A 13,685-nucleotide genomic window follows, 5' to 3' on the forward strand; every position below is an offset into this window, starting at 1 on the left:
GGCATGACATAAGACTACTATATGTGAAAGGCTCCACCACAGATTCCGGAGACACTTACCAGAGCCGTTGCTGCTGCTTTCTTTGTTTGGCACGGCACTTGATGGTGGGGGCAGATGATGCCCCTGGGTTGGTTGTTCTGCCCCACTTGTGGTGGCATTGGCTTTGTTTTTATCCCACATGTTCACATTCTTGTATTTGTATTGGTTGGGATCGCCCCAGGCTGCAGTTCCATCATCTATATCCATTTTGCGGCGGATAGACTCTGGAGAGGGCTCCTCCCAACCTGTTGGCTCTTCATCCCTTGTTGGAGTTGACATTGGTCCACCTAACCATCCAGATGGTTTGTTGGGAGTAGGTTGTGCTACCCACGTCCCAGTCTCTGGCTTCTTGCCCCATTCTGAGGAGTTGTTTGATTGTGGGTGTTCGCTCTCCGTTCCAGCTGGGCCACACTTGGAAGAGTCTCCTCCTCCCTGGCTGGACTTTGCTTGGTCTGCCCATCCTTGGTTAGCGTTGGCTTTAGATGGCTCATTCCAGCCTGATGAGTTGTTTACATTACCACTACCCCAGGAGTTAGATCTTGCATCTCCCCATCCAGACCCAGACTTGTCACTGTCACTGCCAGAACTCGACTTGGCTACTCCCCAATGATTACTTTTGGAATTGTCCCCCCAACCATCACTATTATTTCCCCCCCACCCTTGTTTGACCTTTTGTGCATCATTCCGAGTAGACCTGTCCTCTTTACCGTTACCCCATGATTGATTGCTCTTGACCGTTCCAGTAGTAGCAGCAAATTGATCCCCCCATTCCCCTTGGCTTACAGAGCCTTTGGCATCACCCCACCCTGTAGCAGGCTTTGGATCTCCCCACCCAGATACTGATGAGGTATCATTGCTTTTAGGGTTGGGCTTCTCCACCCATCCCCCTGAGTTAGAAGTCTTTGACACAGAGGCCCCCCAAGCTTCTGTTCCATTGTCAGTCTTTCCGTCGCTCCGTGGCACAGCAGCTTTGGTGTCCCAGGCAGTGTTCTGTTTAATTGGAGTCTGTCCCCAGCCAGAGTTGCACAAGACCCGAGGATCAAGATCACTTCTATTTACATAACTTTGGAGTAATGTTTGTTGGTCCGTCTTTCTTCTTTCCATGAGCCGCTGCTGGCCGACTTGCTCACTCTGGCTTCCAGTGCTGTCTACGCTACCTTCACTTTCCGTACCTGTATTTTTGGCCCATACATTGCTTGTCTCATTGCCCCTTAACCCTGTTGGATTTTGTCCTGCATTCTCTTCTTCGGCAGATTTCCAAGTGTTTGGTGCCTTTCTGCCGTTTTCCACGTTCTCGCCGTCATTGGAATGCTGATTATTCGAAGGTTTGTTCCAATCTCCATTTGAAATATTAGTGCCAGTGTTTTGTGCTGGGTTTCCCCATCCTCTGTGATTTCCACTAGTCCCTCCATTTCCACTTCCCCAATGCATATTTTGGGAGTTTACAGTCCCCGACTCCCATAATCCTCCTTTATTCCCATTGACTTTAAAGTTTGGGCCATTGGGCCCATTCATACCCGGCTGCATTATAGTCGCATTCACAGTGTCGCCATTAGCTTGCCCTTTAGGGACCGAACTTTTTTCTCCGGAGTAATTTGAGCCGGAGGTACCCCATGTAGTACCGTATGATCCGACATTTGTTTCCTCGCCATTGCTAAGGTGAGGAATGGAAGTGCCATTTGTAACTGAGGGGGTGTGAAGCGGAGAGTGATTCATGTTACTCGCACTCCAGGCCCCATGCCCTGTAGAGTTAGGCAGTTCATTTGTCTGCATTAAACCAGCAGAGTTTGGTAAACTAGAGGTCATAAAGTTAGTAGTGTTATTTGGTCCAGTCATTTCAGTGTTAAGGTTTTGAGGTTGTCCACTATAAGAAGCCTGCCTTGTACCACTGAGTTCAGAATCTCCATTCTCCTGCACGCCACCCCAGGAGCCTGGGGTGGAATTGCCCGTTTTAAGGTTAATACTCCGATTGTTAGACACCTGACCTATAGTACTACTTGGAACATTTGTGCCAGAATTATTAGACCCTTTAAGGGTATGTCCATTGCTGTCCAAAACAGGCCAGGCACCATGGTTGCCATTCATGTTCAAAGTGCTTGGATTTAATACTCCTTTCGGAGTACCAGCGGTGCCCCAAGCGTTAATCCGGTTGTGCCTACTGTCTGAATTGCTATCGGGGCCATCCTGACATGTGCTTATCATGGATCCATGAGGGACACCCCACGGTCCATTAATACTTCCACTGCCTGCATTATTGCTGTTGACCAAAAGTTTGCTTTGAGAACCGTGCCCAATGCCATTCCTTATGGTATCCATTTCCCCTACGCTGTCTCCAAATGGCACAGAGTGGCCCTTTTCAAGCCCGGAGCTTGGGGTAGAGTCAATATCCATACATTCTGATGCCAATTCCGGGCCGTTTCCTGTGATTGATGGCCACGCCTCTTTATCGGTGCCGTCTACAATTACTTTTTCCCAGTTTGTGCCTGATTCACCGTTGGTAGAGACTGATCCCCAGTGTGAACTTTCATAGTGAGATCCTAGACTGCCATGATTGAGATCTGGAAAATAAAAGAAAAACCCTGATCAAATAAAATATTTAGAAAAAGAACTAACACCACATCACACACAAACTTTGCTACACAGGTTTTATCTCATACACCCAAAACAAAAAAAGGAAATTTGTACACTCAGAAGGCCAGCCAGCTTTTTATGAAAGGTTATGTATTTTTTGTGTAGAGTGTTGCTGATTTAGAGCTGTGTATTTGCAACCTGTGACTAGAGAAGGGATCATGAGACATGCCCATTAGGGCCATCAAGGCTTAACAAGAGGACAGGGATGAGAACTAGGCGAGTGGCTTTTTTTACTTATTGAAATTGCCACCCATATCACATCCTGTGCATTTATAGTATACAAAGCATATACTTTACAGCAATTTCAAGGTCATCTTAAAGAGGAAATAAACTCTAAAGTGCCTAAAACAAAACAAAACAAAAAAAAATCCACTTACCTTCAATCCTACAGTGCAGTCGATTGGTCCGGAGGTGTCTTCCATCGGGTCCCACGTCGTCCTGGTATCAGGGGCCGGGTGGCGCGATCTTTGCCTCTTCATTCTGGTTCTTCTTCCTACATCACTCACTCGACGCAGTCGGGAGATCGGGTGACGTAGGTTGGAAAAAAAAACTTGCCGATCTCACTGCGCATGCGTGAGATCGGCAATTTTTTCTCTTTTCACGAAAAGGCTCCCTTCTGCGCATGCAGAATTGCACGAATGCCGGAGATTGCACTAAAAAAAAAAAACCTAAACATACAGAATTTTTACCTTACATAAAAGGGTTGTCTACCCCGAATATAAAATTAACATATCAGAACAGAATGGACACCAGTGGGCTAAATCCCTTGCTAGCGTCTATGTACAGCAAGATTCGCCTACATTAGTATGCATCATTAAGCCCTTCACAATGTGAAGTGCTTTCTTCCAGCTGGATTCCTTACCAATCTTATTTTATATTATGAGAATCATCACTGGGGAAAGGACACATCTGCATTTATGTTTAATGGACACCATTACGTCTGGGGAAAAAAATCTGCTGGGGATAGCCCTGCCAACCTGGAAACCAGCATGCAATCCAACTTACCAGCAAAACAAATAGGTGGAGCTGACTTTTAAAGAATCTGAGCCGCATGCATGCAACAATCTTTTATGATGCTTGCAATTACATAGCAATTAGTGTTTTAGAAGACACACAAGCATAGCACCATTGCAAAACATGTTTTTATCAGCAAAATCAGATCAGAAAAAAAGTATATATGAAAGCAGAATATAATCTTATAGAAGATAATGGTTACACAGGCATGTATACACAAACACCAACTAATGTAACAGGAACAGTTAAGATACAAAACTGTGATTCATTTTTCAGAACAACTAATATGCTGTCAGTTTAGCAGCAAGCAGGGAGCCAGAAAGCCAAGTCATGGGGCACTGAATAAACGAATTGGGGATGGGAAAGTTTTCTATTTGTGTTCTCTAAATGCAGAGATGAGAGGATGGGGAAAGGAGGAGAAGGAGGGAGTGCTGGGTTAGCACTCTACTTCCCTGGAACAATCTTGATGTCTGAATATCAGACAAAAAAAAAACAAAAAAAACAAAAAAAACAGCTTAACGGCTCCTAGCAACGGGTCTAAAACTCCAGTTGCTGGCTATTCATGTAACAAAACACAGATTCCAGGAGCACTAAATCACTGAGTAAAAATAAACCCATATTGTAAACAGCAGCAGTGACGCAGGGCCAAGTGGATCGCGGCAAAGGAGATGGTAGATGGGGCACTAAAGAGGAAAGGCTTAATCCGGAGCTCATGCTTTTCCATTAGTTTTGTTAAAAACAAAGAGTGGTAATTGTACCCAACTATCAAGTTTGGGTAGTTCTCTGCTAACTACAAGACTTACAAGAAAAAGCTGCAGGCCACATTGCAGTGATAAGACTGATTTAAGCCCTTTACAGATGTCCGAGTCCCACACATTTGTCCTGTTCCTGCTCAATTGTTCATCAAATCACCAGGGCTGATTGATGGACAATGTCATGTGACCACTGTCTACATACTAGATTTTCACCAGAATGGTTGTGAACGTCTCAGGTGACAATCATGCAACTAATACATCTTGGGACCTCATTATTATTTGTAACATTGTTTTTATTTAATTTCAATAATTGGTAACAAGGCACACAGAAAAAAGAAAATCTTGCATTAAGCTACCTACACGCTAGATTGTTGCCCGAGAAACAAGTGTGACCAATATCTAACTTGTAGTTAAGGGTCCCCTGACCCCATTCCTGATGACCAACCATCACCTAAACATAGGCACCCGCTGAGTGCAACAGGATGCCATTTGCTCATCCTCCTTCCTCCATAGAAATTCAAAAAAAAAATTTGTATATATATTATATATGCTACTATACAGTTAGATTACATATTTTTAAATTTATTTTAACAGATTTTTGTGTTTTGATATTAAAAGTTTATTATTAAATGTATTAAATATCAGTGAGTTATGCCTAAGAGTTACAGCCTACAATGAAAAATTAATTTGCATGTAAAAAATGTTACCGCTTTTTGCATGGAAATTTGGACGAAATGAGACCGCTAGGGAGGTTAAACCACATAAATACTAATTTTTATATATTGTAGTAACTATTCACTTTAAATATGTAGATATAGAATGCCTCAAAAGTCCTGTTTTTCACTTCTTGGTATTGTTGTAACATTATTAGGATGTGGCATGGTTATATTGGGTGAAGTTAGGTAACTGTGTGTAATCATGGATTCCCTATACAAGATGATGCAGATAGCAAGGGATGTGCTGTCACCCGCTGGATAGTCATATACAAATCCTGCAATGCACAGATTAGAAGAAGTCCACCGTCCTAATATTAGCGATTCAGGTTAGTTTTATCTGAATTTGGAGAATACCAGAAGGTGCAGCCAATAAAATACGGACCCTTGGGAGGTATGCAGGACTACAGTGAGTCAAAACGCCTACAACTGCATGCAAATTCAAAGCTGCATACAGAAAAAGCAAATGCCTGGTTAATAAATGTAACCCAAACACGACTGCTAGGTATACCTATGAGGCCTAGGAAATCATTTGGAAAGAACCTGGCTCCTTTTCAGCATCTGCCACTTCCCCGTCATCCACTGCAGGGCTAATGGCGGAGACTGTCTGCTTTCTGACAAATCCTTCATCCTGTGCCATTATTTCCTCCGGGCTTACAGCAGAGTGCTGCAAGGTGTTGTATCGTATTGTTACAGGGCTGGAAGAATGAATCAGTGTAGTCATCTTCAATAAACCAAGAAAAAGGTTTCCAGCGTCAACCCACCCTGGCTGCTGAAATGCAGCATAATACCATCGGCCTGCAGTACAGGAGAACAGGAAAATCTGACTGCATGGAATGCAAGTCAAGCCCTCAAGGGGTTAAATATCTGTTGCACCCCAGCAAAAAGTTGTAAAGCAATCTGACACCTCAGGAATTGTGTTTACTTTTTACATTTGTTCTGCCAATGCAAAGGAATTAGTGGAAAGGCAATGAATTTGCAATATTTTTTAAATATGAAGCCTTTATATTCAGGCAAAACCCATCATACACATATTGTAGAGCTGCCTTTCCCAACCTTTTTAGGAGGATTCCCAGGTGAAAATAAAGGATTGGTAGGATTCACAGTAAAATCCTTATTTCCGAGTCAATGGACCGGTCTTTTTTATATTTCAATATTTTTATTGAGATTTTGAACAAAACAATATCATAAACAAACAGTAAAAGAACAGTAACAAGAGCCAAAGGCAAGAACCAAAGATAAACAGAATATGATCAGAAGAAACATCTGTGATATATGGCATTGTAAAAAGCAATAGCTACACTCAAAACCGTTAATCTGCACCATCCCGGAGTAAAACCCGGTCGCAGACATTAATGAAGGAATAGAAAAAAAACATTACGGTTAGGAGATATGAAGGAGCATCTCGCACTTTGACCCTAGAACTTAACACAAGACAAACATAAGGGAGGACACAAAAGGTAGTAGGGGGAGGGGGAGGGGAATAGAGGAAGTACCAGCGGAATCCAATTACAACCCATGGATCTAACTGAATTCCCATAGCCAGCTATTACGAACCATTATAGGGAAACCATGGTTCCCAAACATCCTCAAATCTGTCCAGGGAGTTCTTTAAGGTATGAGTGAGTTTGTCATTCACCATGATCCAATTCAGTTTAGACGTTATAGGGTCTAAGGGAATTGTGGGAGCCTTCCAGGCTTTAGCCAATGCGATTCGACTTGCCACCAGTACCAGTTTAATCAGTTTTTGGGTAGGTTTCGGCAATGTTATATCAATTTTACTAAATAGTGTGGCTTCCACCGTAACCGTAATCTCCTGCTTCACCACTCTTGAGATTAAATTGGAAACTTCATCCCAGAACCTCCTGGCCAACGGACAAGTCCACCAAATATGTACCATGGAGCCCCTATCCCCGCACCCTCGGAAACACTTAGGGGAGACAGAAGGGAACATCCTTGCCAATTTAGCTGGAGTGAGGTACCATCTAAGGGCTACTTTATAATTAGCCTCTACCACCGCCGAGTTGAGAGATATTTTAGATCGAGCACGAATCGTGTCCTGCCAATCCTCCAAATCCCACGTGATACCCAATTCCTTTTCCCATTCCCTCATATATCTCAATTTTTTATGCTGATCAATTAATACCGAGTAAATAACAGAGATTTGCCCCTTTGTGTTAGCAATGGAAGTACAAGTGCTTTCAAAAGGCGAGGAACACATGGGGGACCTGTCTTTTTTTAACCTGACTATATATGTAATATTTTTTGATACAACTTCTCCTGCAGGCATCAATAAGACCCAAGATTCAAAGATTCCTGTACTAATCTATGAACAAGGCAGAATTTTTTTTTTCTGAACCCACTGAAGGACACGAATCTTTGATCAAGCATATCGGTATCCTTCAAGGGAATAGAAAAATACACATTTATTTTATGTTATACATTTACATTAAAGCTTATTTCCAGTCCCGCAAGATTATTAATAAAATATTTCTTTCACAGGGACTGCTTGAGAACACAGAATGCTTCAATTTCCACCAGGTGTGGAAGACATTCAATAAATTTTTTTATTTCACTATTTCAGATTATTCAATATTCACAAATAATGCCTTGGGAGATGCCACACATAAAGAAGGGCTCCACACATTTCTAAATATCAATACTGCCCTGTATTAGTTATACAAAAATAAAATGCCTTCCCTGCCCAGTATAAGTTCTGTAGAGTCCGTTTCTTGCACACTACCCTGCAGCTTCCTATCCACATTTACCAATTAGGCTGTCCTGATGGATATTCTTCTAATAATGTGACCTGTAAATCGGCCCATGCATGGAAAGGTTAGGGCATAGGACAAAGGTAAACCTGTGTGAAGGACCTCTTTAGAACCCCAGCAGGGATTAACAGGGATCCAGTGCTTACAGAACACTATTGATATTTGCATGCAAATTGGCAGCAGTTTACAAGCCACAAGTAGCAGGAAAAACAAAGCTGCGGCACAAGCATAAGCAAGCAAAAGCTCCGTGCAGCACGTCCATCACAGGCACTCAGCAGCAATACAATCACAATATAAAGCGGGGGGGGGAAATGTGCAAGCTATAAAGCCTTGGGGGGAAAAAACAAAAATGAAATTCACCTAGCTGATTAGGGGAGTGGCTGACCAAATCCCGAATGGGAGGCATGCCTAAGGGAAAGCAAAAATAAAAATGAAAACATTATTGCTTAAAGATCTATTTTATCCTGCACTTCTACACCTGCTACTCCAGCAAAATAGCTAACATATTCTACAGCTACACAGTAAAACGTAAAAGAACCTGCTCACTGAAAGTGTAAAGGAAAGGTTGCTAAATGCATTTATAAATGTTTTAACAATGCAAAAGAAATATAGCAGTGTCACCTGGAAAGTGATATGTTGTGTCCGAAACCAATAAAGCTGCAATCACACCTATCCGTACATTTTATTTCAATCCTAAATACTGCACGCATAGCATTCCAGAATTTCAGTGAGCATCTAACATTCCAGAATTTCGGTGAGCATATAAAATGGGTTTGAAAGGACTCTGCTGGACTGAAATCCCAAACACTGTTTTTTAGCCTTGTCCGATATTCCCCCAATATTCATTTTTTTTGCTCATGCCGTTTAAAAGTAATAGAAATAGAAAAGTCCTTTGAGCCTGAAACCAACCAGCGACCTTATCAATAGAAAACACCCCAACATCTTTTCTGGTGCCTTATTACTGCCTATACTGTAGGTGTTTTTACTTTAGCTACATTGCCCCAATGGTAGATTATCATCACTTCATCATGACATTATTTGGCTTTGTTACAGAGGACTAGAACAGGTATTAAAACAAAAAATACAAACACATATTTAAATGAAATGATCAGCAACCATGCAAAACAAAAAACTGTCACATAGCGCCCCATTTACAGCAAAATGCGGATACCGATACCTAGCACCGCAACAATTCAAGCAGAAATCTGCAGTGAGTTTTTTTGCTGGTGCTTGATAAGGTTATACTGCTGCTCCATAAATATCTCTTTTTAGTTTGCATTTTTAACAGATGAGGCGGTGTCATCAGTCTGGCTGTGTAGTGTTGCTATGTAAGGGGTCTTTTTCAATGGGCTTTGTGTTTATTTCATAAGTACAATATACTAAGATTATTCCTAACTTATTGACCGTTGAAATGGTGGCTCCTTTAAGTGGCATTGGCAATAACACAGCTGTATTAGGATGAAACCCACAGCTCTAGACATAACCCCTTCAAAGAAATGTTAATAAAAAAAATTACACTGGGCTGCGAATGACAATCTGGCTTAAGCACTAAAGTTTTAATTTACTTGGCTCAATTTAACCAGTTTCCCCTGAATGTCAAGACATTTTGCACACTGAACCACAGCTAATTTATAGGACATAATGTGGTGTGTTTTTTGCTAATTTGCAAGCACTTTTGGCATTTACGAGTGCTTTTGTGGGCATTTGCAAACAGTTACAAGCCCAGCAAACTGCAGAGTGATTCCCTCCCACTTTTAAAAGCAGTTTTAATTCAAACTTATGAAGCTGGTTGAGGTACAAACACTGAATTAAATGTCCCAGTTCTCAATTTACATAGCTTTTAAGCGCTTATAAAAGCACTATTGGCAACTGAATTTCCAAATCTGACCCCTGCAGTATTTCATAATGGCCACTAGATGTCCTCAATCTTCCGGGCTGAATGACAGCCAGAATCATTCAGCCCAGAGGACTGAGAAAAGTCTAGGAAGTATTTGCTCCGGAACACCCTACACTTGCAATGTATTGATGGAGAAAGTGTTGATAATGTCACCTCAGGACCACTATTATGCAAGACTGCCTAGCACTCGAAGAGATGACTGAGAAAGTAAGGGCCCAGAGCATCACTTGTCTGGCTGGGGGACATATGAAAAACTTTAAAGAGAAATGAAAAGATAAATAAAAGCAAAATAATGTGGAGTGTGTATATGTATGTATATATATATATATATATATATATATATATATATATATATATATATATATAAAATCACCCTCCTTGCATTGCAGTGCTGTGAATTACAATGGAGGCAGAACAGAATCCCCTCGAAGCATAGAGGCAAGACACCACAGTTCATATAAACGTCTTTCAATTGCACATTTAGCTGCCAGCTGAACCTATTACTGATTCTGCAAATCCCTAACAAGTCGTGAGTTTATTAAATATGCCTCTTGTCAGATATATTCTTTTTAAACTGCTGCTAGTGGCTACTTTATGTCTAGCAGTTCTATTACGACATTGGCTAACTACAACCAGAAATCACACAGATACTGGTGTTCATAAAGCACCTTGTAAGCAATTGCTGTGCAGGGCAGCTTCAGGTAATGAGCAAGGCAAAGTCCAAGAAAGGATCATGATCAGCTCATTACCTCCATATGCCCATTTCTCATTTGCTCCAACAGTCCTGAGTCTGCATGTGGTGCGACTAGTCCATATTTTTACCATCTCTTAGACAGCGGTGTAGATGAGGAAAGAGCAACAAGTGGATTAAAGAAACATATACAACTCTATAGAAATAAAAGAGCTGCTGGGAGCACAGCTTGGGAGAAGTAAACAACTCTATAAAAGGACAGAGCCCTGCTTGGTATTCCAGGGACAACACTTTGTGTTTAGACTCTTTTTATTCTTTAAGAAAGCTTAGACATCAGGCCTCATGTGCCCAAAGTGGTTAAACCGAAAGTGTGAGTTAATGTACTACAGCCACAGACATGACTACCCTAACCAAGTTATTGGGCCTGCAAAAGTCTGCCCCAGTACTTAGTTTGACGCAATGCAATATAGCCGGACATCCCATTGTCAGATAGTTTTGCAACAATAGCTGCAGCAAGCGGGAACGGTAAAGTCAAGAGGTATAAGAGTAAACAAACTACAGATCACCCTTTATAATGGGGAAACCCTTGAAATAGCAGGTCTTTTATAATTACTTTATCCACAGCTCACAGTACATTAGCTTGACAGATAGTGGGATGAAGGTCTCATATTGCTGGCTACTGGGAAGAATGTCACCCTTACAGATAGCCAAAATGATCATAGGTGTCAGGTAAACTGACCTGGGAGGTCCAAAATGCTCATTGCACAAGGAACCTCTGCAGGATCCCTGGTTGAGAAACTCTGATGTAATCTCCCACAAATGGTTAGTACTATGTACTTGTTGAGTATATTGGGAGGTATACAGGTGAGCTCCTATGAGGGAGACCATTCAAAAAGACCATCACCAGCAAGAGGGATGCAGGGAGGGAGAGCAGCACAGTCTGCAGGGAGTGGCACAGCTCCTGCACAAATGCATGCTGTGAATGGACAGAACCTCTTTGTTTTAGAGGTAAAAAAGGGGTGTGGAAAAATATCAGAAGTAGTGCATTGACTTACCAGCAAGTAAAACAGTTCCTTTGTGTCGGTCAATCATGTAATAATGCTGCTTGTGTTGTCCTTTAACGTTACGTTAAAATATCAACCTCACAGACACGTCACTTTCTCTGCAGCTTTTCCTATATTCATACTATAGTTCAGCTTTAAGTTCAACAATTTATTTATTTAGTGCACATTAATGTTTAGCAGAAAAGCAGTGAATGCAATTTTTACCTGGCTGAGTTTCGGTCACAGTGTGCTCCTGACACACAACAGTGCTGCTTTCTGACTCTTGGTTTAATACTTTAGTGGCTGAACCCAGACTGGCTGCAATGCCAGGAATCTGCTGCCCACGCTTCACAATAGATTTCTGCTCTTGGTGTCGGAATCGCGGTGGTACTTCACGGGGAGGGTATCGAGACACCGCTTGTTGTTGCTGCTGCTGTTGTTGCTGTGGGCTGAGTGCTGTGGGCCGCTTGGCATTATTATTCTGAATGCTGGTTACGGTAGAAATGCCAATGTTCCCGTTGATAGGCTGAGGCTGGCTTAGTAGTGGCTCTGGCACTGTGAGGTAAACAGAAAGGAGAATTAAACAAGATGACAACAGCTCAATTTAGTGATTTCAGGATTCAGGAAATGCAAAGATTAACTTCACTCATGCAAAGTGTGCTTTATTTATAATATACAGTATTTATATAGCTCCAACATATTACGGAGCGCTGTACAATAAATAGGGGTTGCAAATGACAGGTACATACAGTGACACAGGAGGAGGAGAGGACCTGGCTCCAGAAGAATCCAGGAGGTGGGGGATCACACAATAAGAGGGGAGACTTTCTAGTTAAAAATCTTCAACTTTGACATGATTTTTTCATTATTTGAGTGAAGTCCATTATTAAGTGAACTCCTCTATTCTTCCTACTTTGTGTGTAACATGGTTATATATATGATATATATATGATTGACTCTCCAACTGGATGAAACCAGAGAGGAGAGGAAATAGGTATAATGCAGTGTGCAAGCACATCTGGCCCATAAGACAAAGGTTCTGCCCACCACTTTGTTCTATACACGGTATGTATTTCCTTATCCAGATTATCACGGCTGTGTAAATAAACCCTGCTGTATTCACCTGTCCCCGTTACGCTGCAGGGCTCCCCCCATCTTCTTCCAATGTTGATTGGAAAGGCCAGTGTGACGTAATTTCTGCGCAGGTGCACAGAGTTCATTCAGCCCCAGCACATGCAAGGGAGGCTGGGATTGTAAGTTTCCCTGGCAAAGCTGACTCTGCACATGTGTAGCTCAGCTTTGACACCAGATACCGGGTACAACCAGGCAGGTAAGATACATTATTGCAGAAGGGACATCACTGACTTTTTGCAATATTGTCCTGCCTGATTGTATATTTTTTAAAAGTGACACTCCAGTGTTTGCTTTGATGAGTTTTGGGTTTGGTTGGGCTTTAATTCAGAACAAGACGAACCCCTTGAATGTCCAGTTCAGTACAAGGTTTGTTTTAAAGGACTCGAGTACATAATGTGAACTTAGTGATTTTATCTTACCAGAAGTGAAAACAGAAAAAAACATTTAAAGTAAAATATTCTAGTGACAGAAATAATGCAAAGTGAAACAAGCGGCTGCATGTAATCTGGTGCTATTCCAGCTGAAACCCTATTAGCTGCCATCTGCGTGACTCATTTTTCTTCATAGTCTGTATTTCAACTGCCTCGGCCTTCTCTCCCTCAATGTCAAACCGGCGATGCCTGCAAGAATTTACTGCAAACAGAAACGATTCTAGCAATCGAGTGCTTGAGTTTCCTCCACAGATCCCGCAGGATCATTCTTGAAAAAACCAAGTAAAGACCCCAAGCACGTTAACTATCTACAATTCAGAGGCAGAAAGACCTCCGGCCTTTAGATCTGGTCACCGCTGTGTCGCAGCAAGTCTATTTCACAGATGACTGCAAATTTCAAAAATGAGATGTCAGGAGGTGAAGACAGACCACACATGGATAATTTTATCGCATCCATAAAATACCGCTGCAGACATCACACAAGTCAGGTGTCACTTTTTCAAAGGAAAAAAAAAAACTCCGGAAAATCTAGAGACTTATAAAAAATAAATAAATCAATGTCTGAT

General features: G+C 41.8%; 1 protein-coding gene across 4 annotated transcripts in view; it reads right to left on the reverse strand.

Annotated features, from left to right (window-relative positions):
- TNRC6A (trinucleotide repeat containing adaptor 6A) overlaps window positions 1-13,685 on the reverse strand; it is a 55,743-nt gene that overhangs the window by 11,119 nt on the left and 30,939 nt on the right. For 3 of the 4 annotated variants that reach the window (XM_072417563.1, XM_072417565.1, XM_072417562.1), the window contains 3 exons: window positions 11,780-12,109; window positions 8,284-8,331; window positions 60-2,597 (listed from right to left, as the gene is read on the reverse strand). In XM_072417563.1, the coding sequence (XP_072273664.1) occupies window positions 60-2,597; window positions 8,284-8,331; window positions 11,780-12,109 (2,916 nt within the window). The remainder of the gene's footprint in view (window positions 1-59; window positions 2,598-8,283; window positions 8,332-11,779; window positions 12,110-13,685) is intronic. The other variant, XM_072417564.1, reaches the window with a different exon arrangement.

The sequence above is a fragment of the Pyxicephalus adspersus genome, chromosome 7 (genome assembly GCF_032062135.1).
Source record: "Pyxicephalus adspersus chromosome 7, UCB_Pads_2.0, whole genome shotgun sequence".
NCBI classification, from domain to species: domain Eukaryota; kingdom Metazoa; phylum Chordata; class Amphibia; order Anura; family Pyxicephalidae; genus Pyxicephalus; species Pyxicephalus adspersus.